We start from the raw sequence: 18,483 nt of genomic DNA, 5'->3' as shown, positions 1-18,483 counted from the left end.
CACTCTGATGGAATTATACTGCAGACCACCAACCTCCAGTAGCCACTAGGATAATGAGGAAAATAAATGCAGACATATTAGGAGAAACGCATAAAAATAACAACAAGGTTGTCTTCCTGGGTGACTTCAACTTCCCCAATATATAATGAGACCTCCTTCGTGCAAGAGGTTTACATGGGACAGAATTTGTAAGATGTAGAATTTGTTAGGTTTCTTCAATCCATATGTAGATAGTGCAACAAGAAGAGGGGTCATACTGGACCTGGAGTTGGGAAATTAGCCTGGCCAGATGACTGACCAGTTGGAGAACTATTACGGAACAGTTTCCACAACTCCTTATGTCTGAAAATAGCTCTAGATAAGTATGGATCGTGTTGGAGAGTATTAAATTGGAGCAGGGCATAGTGTTAGGCAGGAACTAGGGAGAGTCCACAATTGACATATGGAGGGTGATTAAAGACCAACGGTACATACTGCGGGATAAGTATGTTCTGGTAAGAGAAAGGTCAAGGATGGTAAGGTAAGGAAACCTAGAATATTGAGAGACATGGCAAATTTAGTCAACTAAAAAGTTCAAGTTTGCCATCTGACTGTACATACTGTATATACAACCAAACAATGTTTCTCTGGACATACATATATATGTATCACGCACACCACATAAAGTATTGCAACAAATGACATTAACTTTAATGTCATATACCGTAGATTCGGACTACAGAGCGCACCTGATTAAAGCCGCAGGCTCTAATTTTAGAAAGAAAATCAATTTTGTACTTGTACAAGCCGCACCGGATTTTAAGCCGCAGGTGTCCCACGTTGTAATATGAGATATTTACACAGAAAGATATTACACGTGAGGATTTTTTAACTTTTAATTAAATCCGTATGGTAACATAAACAAATACATATTGCAAATGCTTTTTCTCGAACCATGCCTGTAACACGGCTACTTTAAATATACATACGTATCAGTAACACACAAATTACGTTGCGTATACTTTTTTACTGAACAGTGCACGAACAACATTCCAATATCTCCTAACGACTGGTAAAAAAATATATACTGCAGCCTACCAGGAAAGTTATTGATCGCCTTTAACTTAAAAGCTGCATCATATGCGTGCAGCGTTCTCGCGCGGGTCTAATGCGCTCGCCCCCTCCTTTCCGTTTATCACAAACCGGTATTTTCCCCACAAGACGCTGCGAAACCGGATGTGACGTCATAGCATCCCGGGATGTAGTACAGAAAACAAATATACTTAAAACACCTCTAACTTTAACTAGAAAATACTAACAAATGAATTACTAAGCGAAAATATTATAAACTAAATAACTGCCATAAAGGCAGCACAATGCTTTTCTTCGAGTGTTTTCCATGTTGATGAGGGTGAGTACAAATGACTGATTTACAATAATTTAATTGTGAAAGTGCGCTTGATTTATCGTACAATTTCATTGGACCTCTGTGAACTACTCATCAATTTTATTGGTCTACTGTTACGAGGCAAAATGTTTTTGGCGGCATGAAAAAAAAACATGCATTAGCCGCACCGTAGTAAAGGCTGCAGTGTTCAAAGCGTGGGAAAAAGTAGCGGCTTATAATCCGGAATCTACGGTAATTCAAAATGTAGTGCATAACAGAGGTAAGCAGTAAATAGTAAACAGCAAACAGTAAGTAGCTTGCTGTCCTAGAGATGAGACCTTGGTGGTGGCAGGGTATTCATTAGTCTCACAGCCTGGGGCAAGAAACTGTTACCCAGTCTGGCAGTCCAAGTCCTGAAGCTCCTGCATCTCCTTTCCTGATGGTAGTGGATCAAATTTGTGGGATGGATGGTAGAGATCCTCAACAATGCTTCAAGCCCCTTCTACACAACACTTCTGGTAAATGTTTCAATATGGGGAGAGTGACTCTGGTGATCCTCTCAGCTGCTTTTACTATCCACTGTAGGGATGTTGCAGTCAGATGCCTTGCAGCTTCCCGTACTACACCATAATGCAGCCAGACTGGACACTCTCCGATGATGATCCTGTAAAAAGTTGTTAGAATGGGGGTAGGGAGCCTTGCATGCCTCAATCTCCTAAGAAAGTGTTGACACTGTTGTGCTTCTTGACTAATAAGGTGTTGTGGGTCAGCTTAAATCATCCCTGGCAAGTAGGGTTAAAGAGAATCCCAAGGCATTCTACACATACAAGAGCAAGAGGATAACTAGAGAGAGTAGGATCATTCAAGGATAAAGGAGGAACACACGCTTGGAGGTGGAGGATGTGGCGAGGTCCTAAATGAGTACTTGGCATCATGGAAGATTTGGAGGATTGTGAGATCAGTGTGGAGCTTGCTAATATGCTGAGGCATTTTAAAATAAAGAAGGAGGTAGTATTGAGTCTCTTAAAGAGTATAAAGGTGGATACGTCCCCTGTGCCAGATGGGATATACTCCAGGTTACTGAGAAACTCAAGTGGGAGGGGATGAGGGCAGATCACGCAGAAAGTTAAGATGCATAGGATCCATGGTGTCTTAGCTGTTTGGATTCAGAACTGGACTGCCCATCAAAGATGGGGCAGTGGTCAATGGGACTTCTTCAAGCTGGAGGTCATGACTTGGACCTCTGCTGTTTGTGACATATATAAATGGACTGAGTGGATAGGTTAGTAAATTTGCAGACAATATAAAGATTGGTGATGTTATGGTTAGTACTGAAGATTGCCGAAGGGTACAGTGGTATACACCTGTACTGACCAATATAGCAAATGGAATGTTGTACCTTGGGAAATCAAATGTGAAGCAATAATACACTGTTAGTGGCAAGACCCATTAACAACAATGATGTTCAGAATGACCTAGGGCAGGGGTGTCAAACTCATTTTAGGTCACGGGCCGGATTGAGCAAAATGGAGCTTCATGCGGGCCGGATCAGTCGGACGCGTGCGAACGCAGCTTTCGTTGCCTCCGTTTTTTCAGCCTGCTCTCATGTGTCTCAGTCTCTGCTATAACTACAAAGTGTTTCACTTTACAAATTCCGTTTCTTATGAAGAAGACTGCCGAGCAAGACTGCCGAATAAACACTAAAAACCCTGAAAACCTGGTACCTGAATAAACTCAGCATTAGTCATATCATACGCCATAGGTGCTTCGATTACTGGGGCCAGCTTTAATAGTAATTAGATATTATCTCGCTGGCCAAAAATAATTCCACCGCGGGCCGGATTTGGCCCGCGGGCCTTGAGTTTGACATATATGACCTAGGGTATAAGTCCACAGCTCCCTGGAAACAGCTACACAGGTTGATAGTGTGATAGAGAAGGCATATGGAATGCTTGCCTTTATTAGTCGAGGCAATGAGCTCAAGAGTTGGGAAGTTATGTTGCAGCTTTATAGAACTCAGGATTCAATGGCATGTGCTATAAGGAGAGGCTGGATCAAAGTGGGTTATCTTCTCCGGAGTGATGGAGGTCAAGTGGAAACCAGATCGAAATTGATAAGATTAAAGGCATGGATAGACAGATGTTATCTTTTACCAGGGTCAAAGTGTCTAATACTATTGGCCTTTCATTTAAGAAAAAAGTGGATAAATCCAAAGATATGTGGAGCAAGTTTTTTAATTTACAGAGTGAATGGTGTCTGCCTGGAATATACGGCCAGGGTGGCAGTAGAAGCAAATATGTTAAGGGCAATTAAAAAGCTCTTTAATAAGCACATGAATGTGTAGAGAATGAAGGGATATGGACACTGTGTAGACAGGAAGGATTAGTTTAGCTGTACATTTCATTACTAGGTTAATTAATTCCATACAACATTGTGGGCTAAAGGAACTGATCCTATGCTGTATTGTTCTGTGTTCTATACAGAAGGAAATTTCTTGGACCAGAAGAAACTGCAGCAGGAATAGGCCACCAGGTTCCCTAAGCCTACCCCACCATTCAATATGATCATGGCTGATCATTGCTGACCTCAACTCCTATTCCAGGATCAGATGGACTAGACCCCAAGTTCCTGAAAGAGGTAGTTGAAGAGATTATAGGGGCATTAGTGGTGATCTTTCAAGAATCATTACATTCTGGAATGGGTTCTGAAGGACTTACAAACTGCAAATGTCACTCCACTCTTTAAGAAGGGAGGGAGGCAAAATACAGAAAATTAGAGGCCAGTAAACCTGACTTCAGTGGTTAGCGAGATGTTAAGAGTCCATTATTAGGGAAGAGGCTTCAGGATACTTGGAGGCACATGATAAAATAGGTCAAGGTCAGCATGGTTTCCTTAAGGGGAGATCTTGCCTGACGAATCTGTTGGCAATTTTTGAGGAAATAACAAGCAAGATAAACCAAGGATGTTTACTTGGATTTTCAGAAAGCCTGAAAAGTAAAGATACTAGCAGGGACTGGAGATTGGCTGACTGACAGGAGACAAAGAGAGGGAATAAAGGGGGCCTTTTCTGGCTGACTGCCGGTGACGAGTGGTTCCACGGGGGTCGGTTTTGGGTCCACTCTTTTCATGTTATAGGCCAATTTTCCGGATGATAGAAGTGATCTCTTTGTGTCCAGGTTTGCAGACGATACAAAGATAGGTGACGGCGTAGATCATGTTGAATAAACAGAGAGTCTGCAGGAGGATGTGGACAAATTAGGAGAATGGGCAAAGAAATGGCAGATGCAACACAGTGTAGGGAAGTGTATAGGTATGCACTTTAGCAGAAGGAATAAAGGTGTTTATTTACTAAGTAATTTTACTAAGAAAATTCAAAAATCAGAGAAGCAAGGGGACTTGCAAGTCTGAGTGCAGAATTCCCTGAACATTAACTTACAGGTTAAGTTGATAATTAGGAAAGCAAATGCAATGTTAGCATTCATTTCAAGCAGGCTAGAATATAAAAGCTAGAATGTAATGCTGAGACTTCACAAGGCTGCATTTGGATTATTATGAGCAGTCTTGGGGCCCTTATTTAAGAAAGGATGTGCTGGCATTGGAGAGGAAGCTCAAGAGAATGATACTGGAAATGAGGAGGGATCTTGGAATATCGAATATTGGAGGGCCAAGATAACAGTGGATGTTGAGAGATGTTTCCAAAGTGGGGAGTCTAGGACCAGAGGGCACGGCTTCAGAATATGTCCTTTTGAAGAGAGTTCAGGAGGAATTTCTTTTGCCAGAGGGTGATGACCTGGTGGAATTCATTGCCACAGACAGCTGGGCTTATTTAAAATAGAAGTTGATAGACTCTTGATTAGCAAGGACATCAAAGGTTACGGGGAAAATGCAGGAGATTAGAGTTGAGAAGAATAATAAATCAGCCATGATTGAATGGCAGAGTAGATTCGAAGGCCAAATGGCCTAATTCTATTCCTATATCATGGCTTTCTGTGCCAATTTCTCATGGCCCTCAATTCCTTGGTCTTTCAAATATTTATCTATCTTCAATTTAAACATGTCTAATGTTCATTAATCTTTGAGGGAAGACATTTCTACGCATCTCTGTTTTAAATTAATAGTCACTTATCCTCCAAGGAGCAATATATTATGGAACAGACAATTTGAAGTTTATTATATGATTCTTTGCTTTGAAGTCTTTGCTCAAGTCAAATACTACAGTCTGCAAGTTAAATTGAATAAAATACAGTAGCAGTCAGAGGAAAACTGGATAAATGGGAAAAAATTCAAATAAAACTCCTTTACTCAGTAAACAACAATAAATACTTGAATGGACATGTCAGTGTTTGAAAATTTCTCAGTCAACTGAGGATTGCACACAAGCTATAGAATACTGCATTGTTCAATTTGAATTTCATCACAAGCAGAAACAACAGAGAATATGCTCTTGTGGAGTTATCAGTCTTTGAATCAACACTGAGGGATCAGAAATTTACATTATCAGCAGCAAGCATCAAAGGTTACAGGGAGAAGGTTGGAGATTGGTGTTGAGAGGGATAATAAATCAGGTACGATCGAATATTGAGCATACATGCAAATAAATTAATGGAATTTCTTGATGAATATCAAAAAAACCTCTCAAAACCTAAAAATTCTGAAATCTTTCCTCAATTAGGTCAAAAGAGTGAATACTCTAGGATATTCACGTAACATACCCTCTTCTCATTGCTACCATAAAGGAGGTGGTATAGGAGCCTGAAGACCAACACTCTACATTTTAGGAACAGCTTCTTCCCCTCTGCAATCAGATTACTGAATGGGCAATGAAACCATGTACTACTTTTTGCACTACTAATTGAATGATAGGTATTTTTCTTACTGTAATTTATAGTTCTTTTAAAACAATGCATTGCAATGTACTGCTGCCACAAAACAACAAATTTCACGCCATAGCCAGCGATATTGAACTTGATCCTGACACTGATATGAAAATATGCACTGCTTCTGCATTCCAATAACCATCCATGTGCCGAAATGTTTCAAATTATTTGTCAATTCCACACTGATCCTGATAATGTTACTGAATACAAATGGAAATTGTTTTGTGTCATTTATTTCATGTCATATACATCACTTACTCCAAGGAGAATTAATTTTGAGTACTGTGTTTACTCTTCTGCAATCCAAGTTTCAAGTAAACAATTGCAACATCTACACCAATCCCATCTTTTAACAGAGTTACACCTCCACACAAAACTCACTGGAGAAGGATATATAACTTCCTTTACTACAGTCACCAAAGCCTGTCCCTAACAAATTCATTGAAGTCATATGAGCCTCTCCCTCAATTGTTCCCTGGTTTACAATCCACTAAATTCTTTCCAAATTCATTCTCAACAATTATGTGATCATCTAGTTTATTTTTGTATTTTTAAAAAAGATGCATCATGTTCTCAAGACAACAAATTAGTTATCCAGTTCTCCCCAAAACCTATCAGGTTTACACTGAGCTTCAGAGTAATCCTATTTCCCCACTTATTTCCATGTAACCTATTGTTCTCTGACATGCCCCACCATTCCCCAGTTCCAGGTTTATTTTATCATAGTCTAACATCCTCCAAACCAATGTATCTTTGGGCTGCAAGAGGAAATTAGGGAATCCAGGGCAGACCCATGCAATCACACAGAGAATGTGCACACTCCACAGAGACAGCACCAGAAATGAGTTTTTAACCCAGGTCGCTGGACCTGCAAATCAGCAGTACTACATTGTAATTACTTAACATGTTGCCAGTCTCTCACACGATCTGCATCAAATGCATTAAAGGCAAGGGATAATTTTACAAGACTTGACTCTAAATAAGTCAACTAAATTATATTTTCTGTACCCACCATTATTTTTTTAAATTATGCAGGATGCCAGCAATTCTTACTAACAGCAAATTTAATTAAGAATAATTTTGAAGGTACAACATTAAAACTTCTCACATACCTTTGGAACGTCCTTTTGCTGATTTCTTAAAATACTTTTTGGATTTTTTATGTTTGCGTCCTTGCAAGCAAGCAAAATGAACAGGAAAGAGGATATAGAGATGTTAGTAAGGACAGTGACCTGACTACAGTGACTCAAGAATGTTAGAAATACTAGTTAGCAGAATTTTATGTCTGAAGAAAAAGCAAAAAAGTGCCAAGGAAAACAGTGGAGCAAGTACAGTATTAATTATTTAACATACCGAATATCAATAAACCCTTTCGGTAAGCTGGTACAATTTTGCATTCAAAATAAAATAAGGTACTTAGAGAAGTCCTGTTCACTTTAAAGCAAAACTGCATTTCCTCTACAACAGCTTCAGTTTCTCCAGTATGCTTCTTGTCAAACCTTTTCCTACAATTTGGCTCATACTCATAACACTTTAGGTAAGTTTGCTTAATTTAATAACTCGCTGCGTACAATATCCAATCATGTTAAACACCCATAAGGTTACAAACTTCAACTGCAAAACACAAACAGAAAAAATCTAGGAAGTGCATTGTTTTGTATTAGCATTGTTGAATGAGTATATAATGAATGGGTAAAACGTGAAAGGTAAATCCTAATTTTTCCTGTAATTTTACTTCAAAATATATTTAGTTAAGGTAATGTTCAGTCTCATCACTAAAGATTAATCAAACTCTATCATTCTCATGTCATGGAAGAACTCAGCAGATCAACTCAGTTGTGATACAGAATATTAAACTAAAATACTGACAATTTTTTTCTTTCCATAGATGTTGCTTGCCCCGCTGAGTTCTTCCAGAAGATTGTTTGTTGCTTTGAGTATTCTCTTTTCAATTTCATAAAGCAGTCTTGCTTATTCCATCTTACTTCTGATATCCCAATTATGCAACTGCACTTATAACGCAATTTAGTCAAGCCTGTAACCCTAACTTCTATCCTTTGAATACAATTCATGGACTCATTTCTGGACGAGTCAGGCATATAGAGATTGAAATTCACCAATCTGCTTTACATGATAATGGCCAACTGAAGTTTGAAACTCTTAAAATATAAAGCACTTCAGTTCATTAACAAACTTCAAATTGTGTTTTGTTTGCACCGTACAACAATGCGTAGAGCAGCATTCACATCATCAGAGAACATACAGCATATTTTTGAAAATGAAGGTCAAAAGGTACTGCGGATATGGTAAAATGTGCAAACAAGGGATCATAAATTCAATAAACAAAGAATGACCACAAGAACACGTAAAATTTACTGCACAAATCTAATTGTCAGAGTTTATGGCAAGTTTTCTTAAGTTGGAATATAGGAGGTTTGAAAGCAGAGCAAGAGAGAAACCTAATGGCGGTTAATTGTATTTTAATGGGTTGTAAAAATCAGAGACACACACAGAGCCAGGTGGCAATGAAGGCCAAAGCAGCAAAGTAGCAAGCCTTAATGTCTGTTGTGCTATCATTACATGTCAAACAATAATGGGACTCGTTTTAAAATAATTCAGAATCTACAGCAGTTTCATTTCATCAAGCTTTTCATTACTTCTTAATTTTTAGAATCTATAACAATTACAATGCAGCAGGATCAGACACAGCGACAACTTGCCTCCACATTTTTCAATTGATCTATACACACACCATACCACTTTCACCAGTTGCCATTAACTACTTGAGCAAGTGTAGCCACAACACATTCCTTCAACTGAAAGTTCCTTTGATAAACTCTAATACAAGCACAAACCAGGATCATTGCTTTTAATGTTGGCCTTTATTGGGCATCTACAATACATAAAACTCCCTTCAATTTTGCCTTGAGCAGCTCACTTACATTCAACATTCAGGCACAAACTTGTCCCTTCAATGTCTTTTATTACGCCAGAAAGGTTTACACTTCTTTCCTTTCCCTCTCATTTCATACATCCTTTGAAATTTTAAAGAACAAAAGTCAATCCGAAAGAAGTGTTTAAAATAATGCGTGATATAGTTAACATGAATAATATGTCTTTTTCCCCCAGAGTAGAGATAACCAAACCAAAAAAGGATCCAATAGTGTCATAAGAAGCACTTGGATAAGTACATGGAGAGGCAGAGCCTAGAAGGATATGGGCCAAATGCAGGAAATTGGCATTAGCTGGGTGATCACCATCATCGGGATGGACTAGATAGAAAATGTATCCCTGTGGTACTATTCACCATGAAACCACTCATCAGCATTTACCATTGAGATTTTCTTACCCAAGTATATGCTTGGGTGGACACACCTGAACAGGAAAAATGACATAGCTGAACTTTCCTAGAAGGCTTGTCTTATGAGGTAATATATTCAGAGTTCAGGAATATGAAAGATGAAATCATTATCATGGGGTAACTCCTCCATTCCAATAGTCCATGGGAAACAAGAACAGATATTTAGGTAGGTTATGGAAAGATAAGAAAGCAATGGAGTAGTTGTAGTGTGGTGACCTTAATTTTCCCCAATAATGACTGGGATTTCCTTAGTGCCAAATGAGCAGAATTGGTTAAATGTATCTCAGGTTTGTTGACAGTGTGTAGACAGACCAAACAGGGAAGTGCCATTGGGAAATGAGGATGGCCATGTATTTGGAATTTCAATGGGATCGGTGATAATAACTCCATTTTTTCAGATAGTTATGGCAAGGGCAAGACTGATCCTCTGGAGAAACATGCTAATTACTACAATATCAGGCAGGAGCTGAGGAAAGTAGATTGGGCAAAGCTACTGATTGTGTAGGTCCAAATCTGACACGTGGGAGTTATTTAAAGGCAAACTGATCAGAAATAACAACCAAAATGTTCTCATTGGAAGGAAAGGTAGAATTTGGAACATTGCGTAATGAGATGTTGCAAAGTTAATCAAAAAGAAAAAGGAAGCATATACAAGGAAAAGAAATCTAAAATTGAATAGGGACATTGAGGAAGATAAAGGAAGTAGGAAAATACTTAAATGGAAAATCAGGAGAGTTAATGGGGGCCATCAAGTGTTCTTGGTGAGTAGGATTAAGAACACAGAGAGACATAAGAGACTGCAGATTCTGGAATCCGGAGCAGCAAATGATAGATGCTGGACTCTGGAAAAACAAATAATTAAGAAGAATCCCTCGTCATTTCATTCATAATTTAAAAACAAAAAGGTAGGATAAAGAAAATTGGGAAGAAACCAAATGAGTAGATAAGCTCATCAAGAGAAGGGCGTGCTGGATTGTGGGATTAGGGAGGACCTAATAAAGATGGATGATTGAGGGTGGGGGGGGGGTGGATGTTGCCCACATGAACTTTCGTGAAGTATTCAGCAAGGTAGTCCGATCCAGAAGATTAAGGCACATGGGATCCATTGAGACTGGGATTTAAAATTGGCTTGGAAATAGAAAACACAGGGATGAGTATAGGGACCATTGTTGTTTTGATAGACATCCTATGAATCCTTTGAAAAACTTCCAGAAATTCTATTGTGGTCTCAAAATAACTTTGTTCCTGCCTTGTGTTTAAATGCAACATCATGTTCAAAATTCCCTATGTCCACAGAATTTTGCATCTATATTCTCTGTTCAACGTATTTCTTTGTTTCACATTTGCTTCATTACATTCATTATTTCTTTTCCACACACATCCTGCATTTCCGTTCAGTCAAATACATTGACTTTCAGACTAGTTTCACTACCAAGTGCCCTGTATCATCTTCAATGGAGCGACCACTCCCCGCTGAACATCAACGGCTCCTCGGTAGAGATCGTTAAGAGCACCAAATTTCTTGGTGTTCACCTGGCAGAGAATCTCCCCTGGTCCCTCAACACCAGCTTCATAGCAAAGAAAGCCCAGCAGCATCTCTACTTTCTGCAAAGTCTGAGGAAAGTCCATCTCCCACCCCCCATCCTCATCACATTCTACAGGGGTTGTATTGAGAGCGTCCTGAGCAGCTGCATCACTGCCTGGTTCGGAAATTGCACCATCTCAGATTGCAAGACCCTGCAGCAGATAGTGAGGTCAGCTGAGAAGATATTCGGGGTCTCTCTTCCCACCATTACAGACATTTACACTACACGCTGCATCCCAAAAGCAAACAGCATTATGAAGACCCCACGCACCCCGCATACAAACTCTTCTCCCTCCTGCCATCTGGGAAAAAGCACCGAAGCATTCGGGCCCTCACGACCACACTATGTAACAGCTTCTTCCCCCAAGCTATCAGACTCCTCAATACCCAAAGCCTGGACTGACACAACTTACTGCCCTATTGTCCTTTTTATTATTTATTGTAATGCCTGCACTGGTTTGTGCACTTTATGCAGTCCTGGGTTGGTCTGTAGTCTAGAGTAGTTTTTTTTTTCTGTGTTGTTTTTTTTTATGTAGTTCAGTCTAGTTTTTGCACTGTTTAATTTTGCACTGTTTCATGTAACACCATGGTCCTGAAAAATGTTGTCTCGTTTTTACTGTGTACTGTACCAGCAATTATGGTCGAAATGACAATAAAAAGTGACTTGACTTGACTAATGCACCAGACACTTTCATCTCCCTTTCTTCTACACCCAGAAATCACACCAATCCTTGCATCAAACCATATATCATCCACACGTCAAATTTCCTTTCAATACAGTGCTATATGCCTTCCTGTGAACACTGGAACAGATAGTTAGCTCTTTAAGCCTGTACCACTATTCAATGAGATCACAGCCAGATTCAACACTCCATCCAGCTACCTTGATGCATGTTCGTATCTTAATAACCTTGGTTCACAAAAAGATACAGAGGTACTAATTGGGCTAACACGTAATACTACGAATTTCTTCCACCCTTTACAGGAAGCACTGTATCCCAACCTCTCTCCTAGGTCTGAGTTTAAACATTATATTTCTTTGTATCCAATTTTAAACCAAACAAACTTTACACACTCAGAATTCCTTTTAAGGTGCCAAAAAGGTGAATTTAAATGACCTTTAACCATCTCTATTCCAGCTTTCCTAAGTCCAGTTCATGCAACCTTTCCTCAAAGTTCAACTCACTGTAACACAGCAGACCCTGCACACCTGCAAAAACAGCACAGTAATCTAGAGGTAGCTTAATCAGAATTTTACACAATTATCTAAACTAGCTTACCTTCAATTTCTTATCCCCTTAACATGAGTTAAAACAAGAATAAATTTTATATTATTTGTTGATCATGATAATTACATTTTAAGAATTATAAGCACATGGACTCAGAAATTTTTATCTTTTTATTCTGACTATATTAGAACAAAGTCAAGAATTAAAGAACCTACCAGGTTTGATATCCTTGTAAACGTAGCTTTCCAGGGAAAACAAGAATTCTCCTGAAGAAGCACCTTCATCCAAGGATGCAGCATTAACAATGAACAATATGTGTGAAGACATTTGCAGCAGATTTTCAAGTCTGAACAGTTGAATATTGCAACACTTTGAAGCACCATGCAGCATCAATATTTAAAAACTCAATCAGCAGGATAGACATTTTCCACTATGATTTAATTAACTTCCTGCAGATATTGAATTAACTGTACTTGGCCTGAGGAGGATAATACAGTTGGCTCAAAATATATCCAATATTGTTCATTAGCTCCTATTACCAACCAATCACCTGACCAACAGGTTCACAGATAACCATGAATTCTTACCATCTGTAAGTAAAAGAAGGACCAAAACAAATAGCAGAAATACGTGGTGGCTTTGTGCTTAACTGTTCCGTGTGCCTCCTATACAAGAAACAGTAACCCTCTGTTCATGATGAATAAAACAAAGAAGATTTAAAACAGAATTGAATAGTGCTTTACATATTAAAGCAAATTTCCTAAAAATAATGTAAAACATGGCTAATAAATCATGCTGAACAGTTAAGAAATTAAATTATGAAGCATAGCAATTCCATGTTATTGTACACTTGGTGACCGCCTTATTAGGTACACTTGTACAGCAATTCATTAATGCAAATATATAATCAACCAATCACGTGGCAGCATAAGAGGTTTGGTTGTTCAGATCAAACAACAGAATGGGGAAGAAAAGTGATCGGTGACTTTGAGCGTGAAAAGGCGACAGACCCCAATGGTGCACCTGGTAGGGCTCTGAAAATCACCTTCAAAACCAACACAATGAAACTGCTTCAACATAAACATCTTGGGGGAATGTATACACGTTTGTTACATTAAATAAGTTAGTCAGCAATTATGAATTATAAAACTAACATTTGCAACTACGTAAATCAGTAAGTCCTGAGCATCTATTTTACTTTCACCATTGCAGACAGCATTCAAGCATCAAGACCAACACTGAGTCATGATTCACTTTGCTCAGAGTACTATGGGTAAAGGAGATTTAACTTTAAGGATGGATCAGTACATGGAAATATGATGCTGTGGCCAAGACAGAAACTTAGCTGAGAAAGGGACTGGAATGGGTGCTTAATGTCCCAGGGTGTAGACATTGTAGAAAAGATAAAAAGAGGTAATGGGAATTGAACTGAATTGACTTTATTTCTTATATCCTTCACATACATGAGGAGTAAAAATCTTTACCTCTCCATCTAAATGTGCAATGTGCAATCATAGTAATAATTTATAATAAATAGAACAGTCAGTGTAATATAAAGTACACTCAAATCAGCATGAGTTCATCAGTCTGATGACCTGGTGGAAGAAGCTGTCCAAAGCTTTTATGCTGCGGTACCGCTTCCCGGATGGCAGCGGCTGGAGTAGATTGTGATTAGGATGACTTGGGTCCCCAGTGATCCTATGGGCCCTTTTTACACACCTGTCCTTGTAAATGTCCTGAATCATGGGAAGTTCACAAATACAGATGTGCTGGGCTGTCAGCACCACTCTCTGCAGAGTCCTGTGATTAAGGGAGGTACAGTTCCCATACCAGGCAGTGATGCAGCCAGTCAGGATGCTCTCAATTGTGCCCCTGTAGAAAGTTCTTAGGATTTGGGGGCCCATACCTCAGCCTCAGAGATGACCAGGTTACAGGTTGTAGCGGTGGCTTTCCTCGGAGGCTCAGAGTTAGCAACATCGAACCTAGCGTAGAAGCGCTTGAGCTCATCTGGGAGAGAGGCTGTGATGCTGGCGGCACCACAACGTTTGGCTTTGAAATCTGTGATGGTATGCAGCCCTCGCCACAAGTCACGGGTGCTATTCGTTGTGAATCTTGACTCAATCTTCTCTCTAAATTGTTGCTTCACAGCCTTGACAGCTTTGCATAGATCGTAGCTGGTTTTCTTGAGCCCTAGTTGATCGCCAACGACGTAAGCTCTATGTCATGCAGTAAGTGCTGCTCGTACAGAACTAATGATCCAGGGTTTCTGGTTTGGGAAGACACTGACCGACTTCTGGGGGGACAACATCATCGATGCACTCCCGGATGAAGCACGTGAATCCATCAGTAAACTTGGAGACATCCTCATCATGGAAGACATTCCAGATGACGTCAAAGAAGCAGTCCTGCAGCACGGAGGCCGACTGGTCATACCAACAGTGGATGGTTTTAACTATGGCCGCCTCTTGCTTCAGCTTCTGCCCGTATGTCGGCAGAAGCAGGATCAAAGAGTGATCTGCTTTTCCAAAAGCTGGTCGAAAGAAAGCTTTGTAAGCATTGCAGAAGTGAGTGTAGCAGTGGTCAAGTGCATTATCTCCACAAGTGCTCACCTGATGTGCTGACAAAACTTCGGAGAGAATTCCGTCAGTGACCTCGATTAAAGTCACCGGCAACGATGAAGGCAGCCTCTGGGTGTGCAGTCTCCAGTGTGTTGATGGTCTCGTACAATTCTTTTGAGAACCAGATTCAGCCTGCGGCGAAATGTTCACCACTTTGATGATAACCGCCATGAACTCCCTAGGCAGCAGTAGGGTCTGCACAGCAGCACCAGGTATTCCAGGTCTGGGGAACAAAAGGATTGAAGTGCATGCACCTTCTGGGGATTGCACCAAGCATAGTTGACCAAGAAGCATGCCCCTCCTCCTTTACTCTTCCCAGTGAGGTTTATCGATCTGTCCGCCCGGAACAGGGAGAACCCAGAGGGCTCGATGGCATGATCCAGTATCTCCTTCGTCAGTCAAGTCTCCACGAAGCACAAAACGTTCCATTCCTTTGTTTCCTGCTTATATGAGATTCTGGCTCTCAGTTCACAAAGCTTGTTATCCAGGGACTGAAAAGAAGTCAGGAGAATGCTAGGGAGTGGCAGTTAATTTGCACGCTATCTCAGCCTCACCAGGATGCTAGTGCTTTTCCCTCGCCTCAAGCGTTTCTTCCAAGGTAGTGGCAGTCTAAGAGATGAGTCTCCCACGGATCGTGCAAGCAGGGGATCCCAGTGTTGAAAAGGCGGCATGTAGTGGGTAAATGCCATCTTTCCAATGTTCAGAAGGGTCAGTCTAACGTATCTGTTGTGACTATCGGCTACTTGAACAGAAAATACTAAGAAAATAGGAGGGTGGGGAGAAAGAGTCGCTCTACTAATCAGGGATAATATCACAGCTGCACTCAGATGGGACATAATGAATTAAGATGCATGGGACCCATGGTAAATTGGGCATTGATTCAGAACTGGTTAGGATTCAGAGGTCTGTGCATAACTCCCATCAGGGTCTTTTTACCCTTGCAGTTTCTTAACTCTACCTACAAGGATTCTACATCTTCCAATCCTGTGTCACTAAGGATATGTTTTCATTTTTTACCAACAGAGACTTGACAAGGTCCCTGATGGAAGGCTCACCCAGAACATTATGATGCATGGGATCCCTGATGAATTAGCCATTTGGATTTAGAACTGGCTTGCCCATAGAAAATACGAGAGGTGTCAAAGTGCCTTATTCCAGCTGGAGGTCTGTCAGTAATGGTGTTCCGCAGTGATCTGCACTGGGACCTCTGCTGTTTGTGCCATATATAAATGACCAGGATGAAAATGTAAATGGGTGGGTTAGTAAGTTGCAGATGATATGAAGATTGGCGGTGTTGTGGATAGCATAAAACTAGCAAAGAATATAATGGGTTATGAATTCAAAGATTCAAGATTCAAAGTAAAATTATTATCAAAGAATGGATCAATTATAAAAGCTTGAGATTTGTCTGCTTACAGGGGAACCACAAAGCAAGAACCCAATAAAAAAAGACCAACCCCCCCCAATGCACAGAGGACGAGGGGGGGAAAACACAAATCCTGCAAACAATAGAAGTGAGAAACAACAACAGCATCCCAAACCAAATTTAGTCCTTAGATCCAAATCCCTGGATCAGCCCGGAGTAGACCAAAAGCCTTGGTATTCACTTCATCATATTTGTGTGGCAAATCATTGCAAAATTTGCAGCACAAAGCACAGCAACCGAGGGCAGTCTCACAGCCTCAGCATTGCAGAGAAAGGAGCCCCCAGACTATCTGATCTGGCATTTAAATCATCCAAACGGCAGATCATACCTCACATTAGGACCATGGTCTCCACTGCAGCAAATAGCTCCAGGCCTCGAATATACCGCCCAGCTTTAGGCCTTGATTTCGCTGCCAAAGAAGCCATTCTCAAACTCTCCAGATCAGCTTGGCACTTAGAGCAATCCAATCTCGTCCAAGTCTTGACACCCTGCCTTTCCAGTCTATCTGGTATTTAAATTATCCGAGCAGCAGATCGTGCCACACATTAGCCTAGAACATGTCACCCTGTGATTCGCTTTGGGCCTAGATTTTGCTACCGAAGAAGCCATTCTTGACCTCTCCAAATCAGGTCAGCACTTAGAGAGATCCACCACCCAGGTTAGTTGGATGGGCATCAGATCTCCTATGTCTCAGCTTCTCCTCTCTGCATGGCTCCAATTCCAAGTGCATCAATTTTACAGCACACCAGCACGGAACAGCTCTCAAATTCGCTTCACCTTCGCACTCCTCTTCATTATTTGTGGTGATAGTTTACCACAATTTACTTCAAAAATACGTGTTATTGGAAATGTGTTTAATAATTTTTTTTTGCTTTCAAACTAGCAGTAAGCTGTCGCATGCCTTTGGTAACATCATGTTAAACCAGAAGATGTAGACATGGACAAACTTGAGTTGTTTTCTCTGGAGCAGTGGAAGCTGAAGGGAGTCTGACAGAGGTTTAAAAGATTATGAGAGGCATCGTTAGAGTAGACAGACAGTATCTTTTCCCCAGGGTAAAACTGTCTAATACCAGAGGGCATGCTTTTAAGGTGAGGAGTAATTTCAAAGGAGATGAGAAGGGCAAGTTTGTGTTTTAAATACAGAGAGTAGTGGGTGCCTGGAATGCGCTGCCTGGGTTGGTGGTCGAGGCAGAAACATTTCAGACTTTTAAGAGACATTTAAAATATAATGTGAGGAAAAAATAAGGAGATGGATATTCTGTAGGCAGAATAGATTAGTTTAGTTAGCCACTTGATTACTAATTTCATTGGTTTGGCACAACATTGTGGGATAAAGGTGTCTGTTCTTGTGCTGTACTTGTCTATGTCCAAGGTAAATATAAATATGGAATTTCAAATCTGTTAATTGAACATACTGTTGCAAAGTACTCATCACAATTCCCTTAGTTACACCATGGTGAAATATTTTCTTTTCCGAATTACATCCAGTCTAAGAACACAACAGTATCAGTTTGGGTTATTTGTTGGTTTTGTACGTTTAACCAAACACTAACCCAATATACTTAAGAACAATTTTCTTTAGACTGAAACTCAAAATCTTGAATTCAAAAGTGAAAATTACATTTATATATAGTTAGAAAAACAGAAAACTATAAGATTTTGCCAAACATACCTTTTTTTGCTGCTTTTTCCAAGGCTTCTTCAATTCGCAGAAGTTCTTTTTGCTTATTTTCCTGCAATTGTTTCTGTTCCTTTTCTGCATCATATTGAATACCTTGAAGAACAGTAACAGAATTAAATTTCTAAACATATGTTTGCCTCTGTCAAAACCTTTATCTTGGCCTAAGCATGTAAAACCAAGTAACACAGCAGTCTGCACAAATACATCAACCCTTAACCTTGTCTGGAAAAAAAAAACAGCAAATGCTGAAAATGTTCTGGCCAGACATTGTGTGCAGATGCAAGAGGCTTCAGGGGGTTATAGACAGCCAGCTCCATCATAGGCACAAGAATACTGACCT

At 40.1% G+C, this 18,483-nt stretch overlaps 1 protein-coding gene across 1 annotated transcript in view; it reads right to left on the bottom strand.

Moving 5' to 3' along the window:
• vps13c (vacuolar protein sorting 13 homolog C) overlaps positions 1–18,483 on the bottom strand; it is a 389,552-nt gene that overhangs the window by 329,636 nt on the left and 41,433 nt on the right. Inside the window, 4 exon segments of the mRNA XM_073024838.1 lie at positions 1,787–1,802; positions 7,356–7,415; positions 12,634–12,696; positions 18,135–18,236. Of these exon segments, the coding sequence (XP_072880939.1) occupies positions 1,787–1,802; positions 7,356–7,415; positions 12,634–12,696; positions 18,135–18,236 (241 nt within the window).

This window comes from Hemitrygon akajei, chromosome 21 (assembly GCF_048418815.1).
Source record: "Hemitrygon akajei chromosome 21, sHemAka1.3, whole genome shotgun sequence".
Taxonomy (NCBI): Eukaryota; Metazoa; Chordata; class Chondrichthyes; order Myliobatiformes; family Dasyatidae; genus Hemitrygon; species Hemitrygon akajei.
The sequence above is the reverse complement of the archived record's forward strand: the minus strand, read 5'-3'. Positions and strand labels throughout refer to the sequence as shown.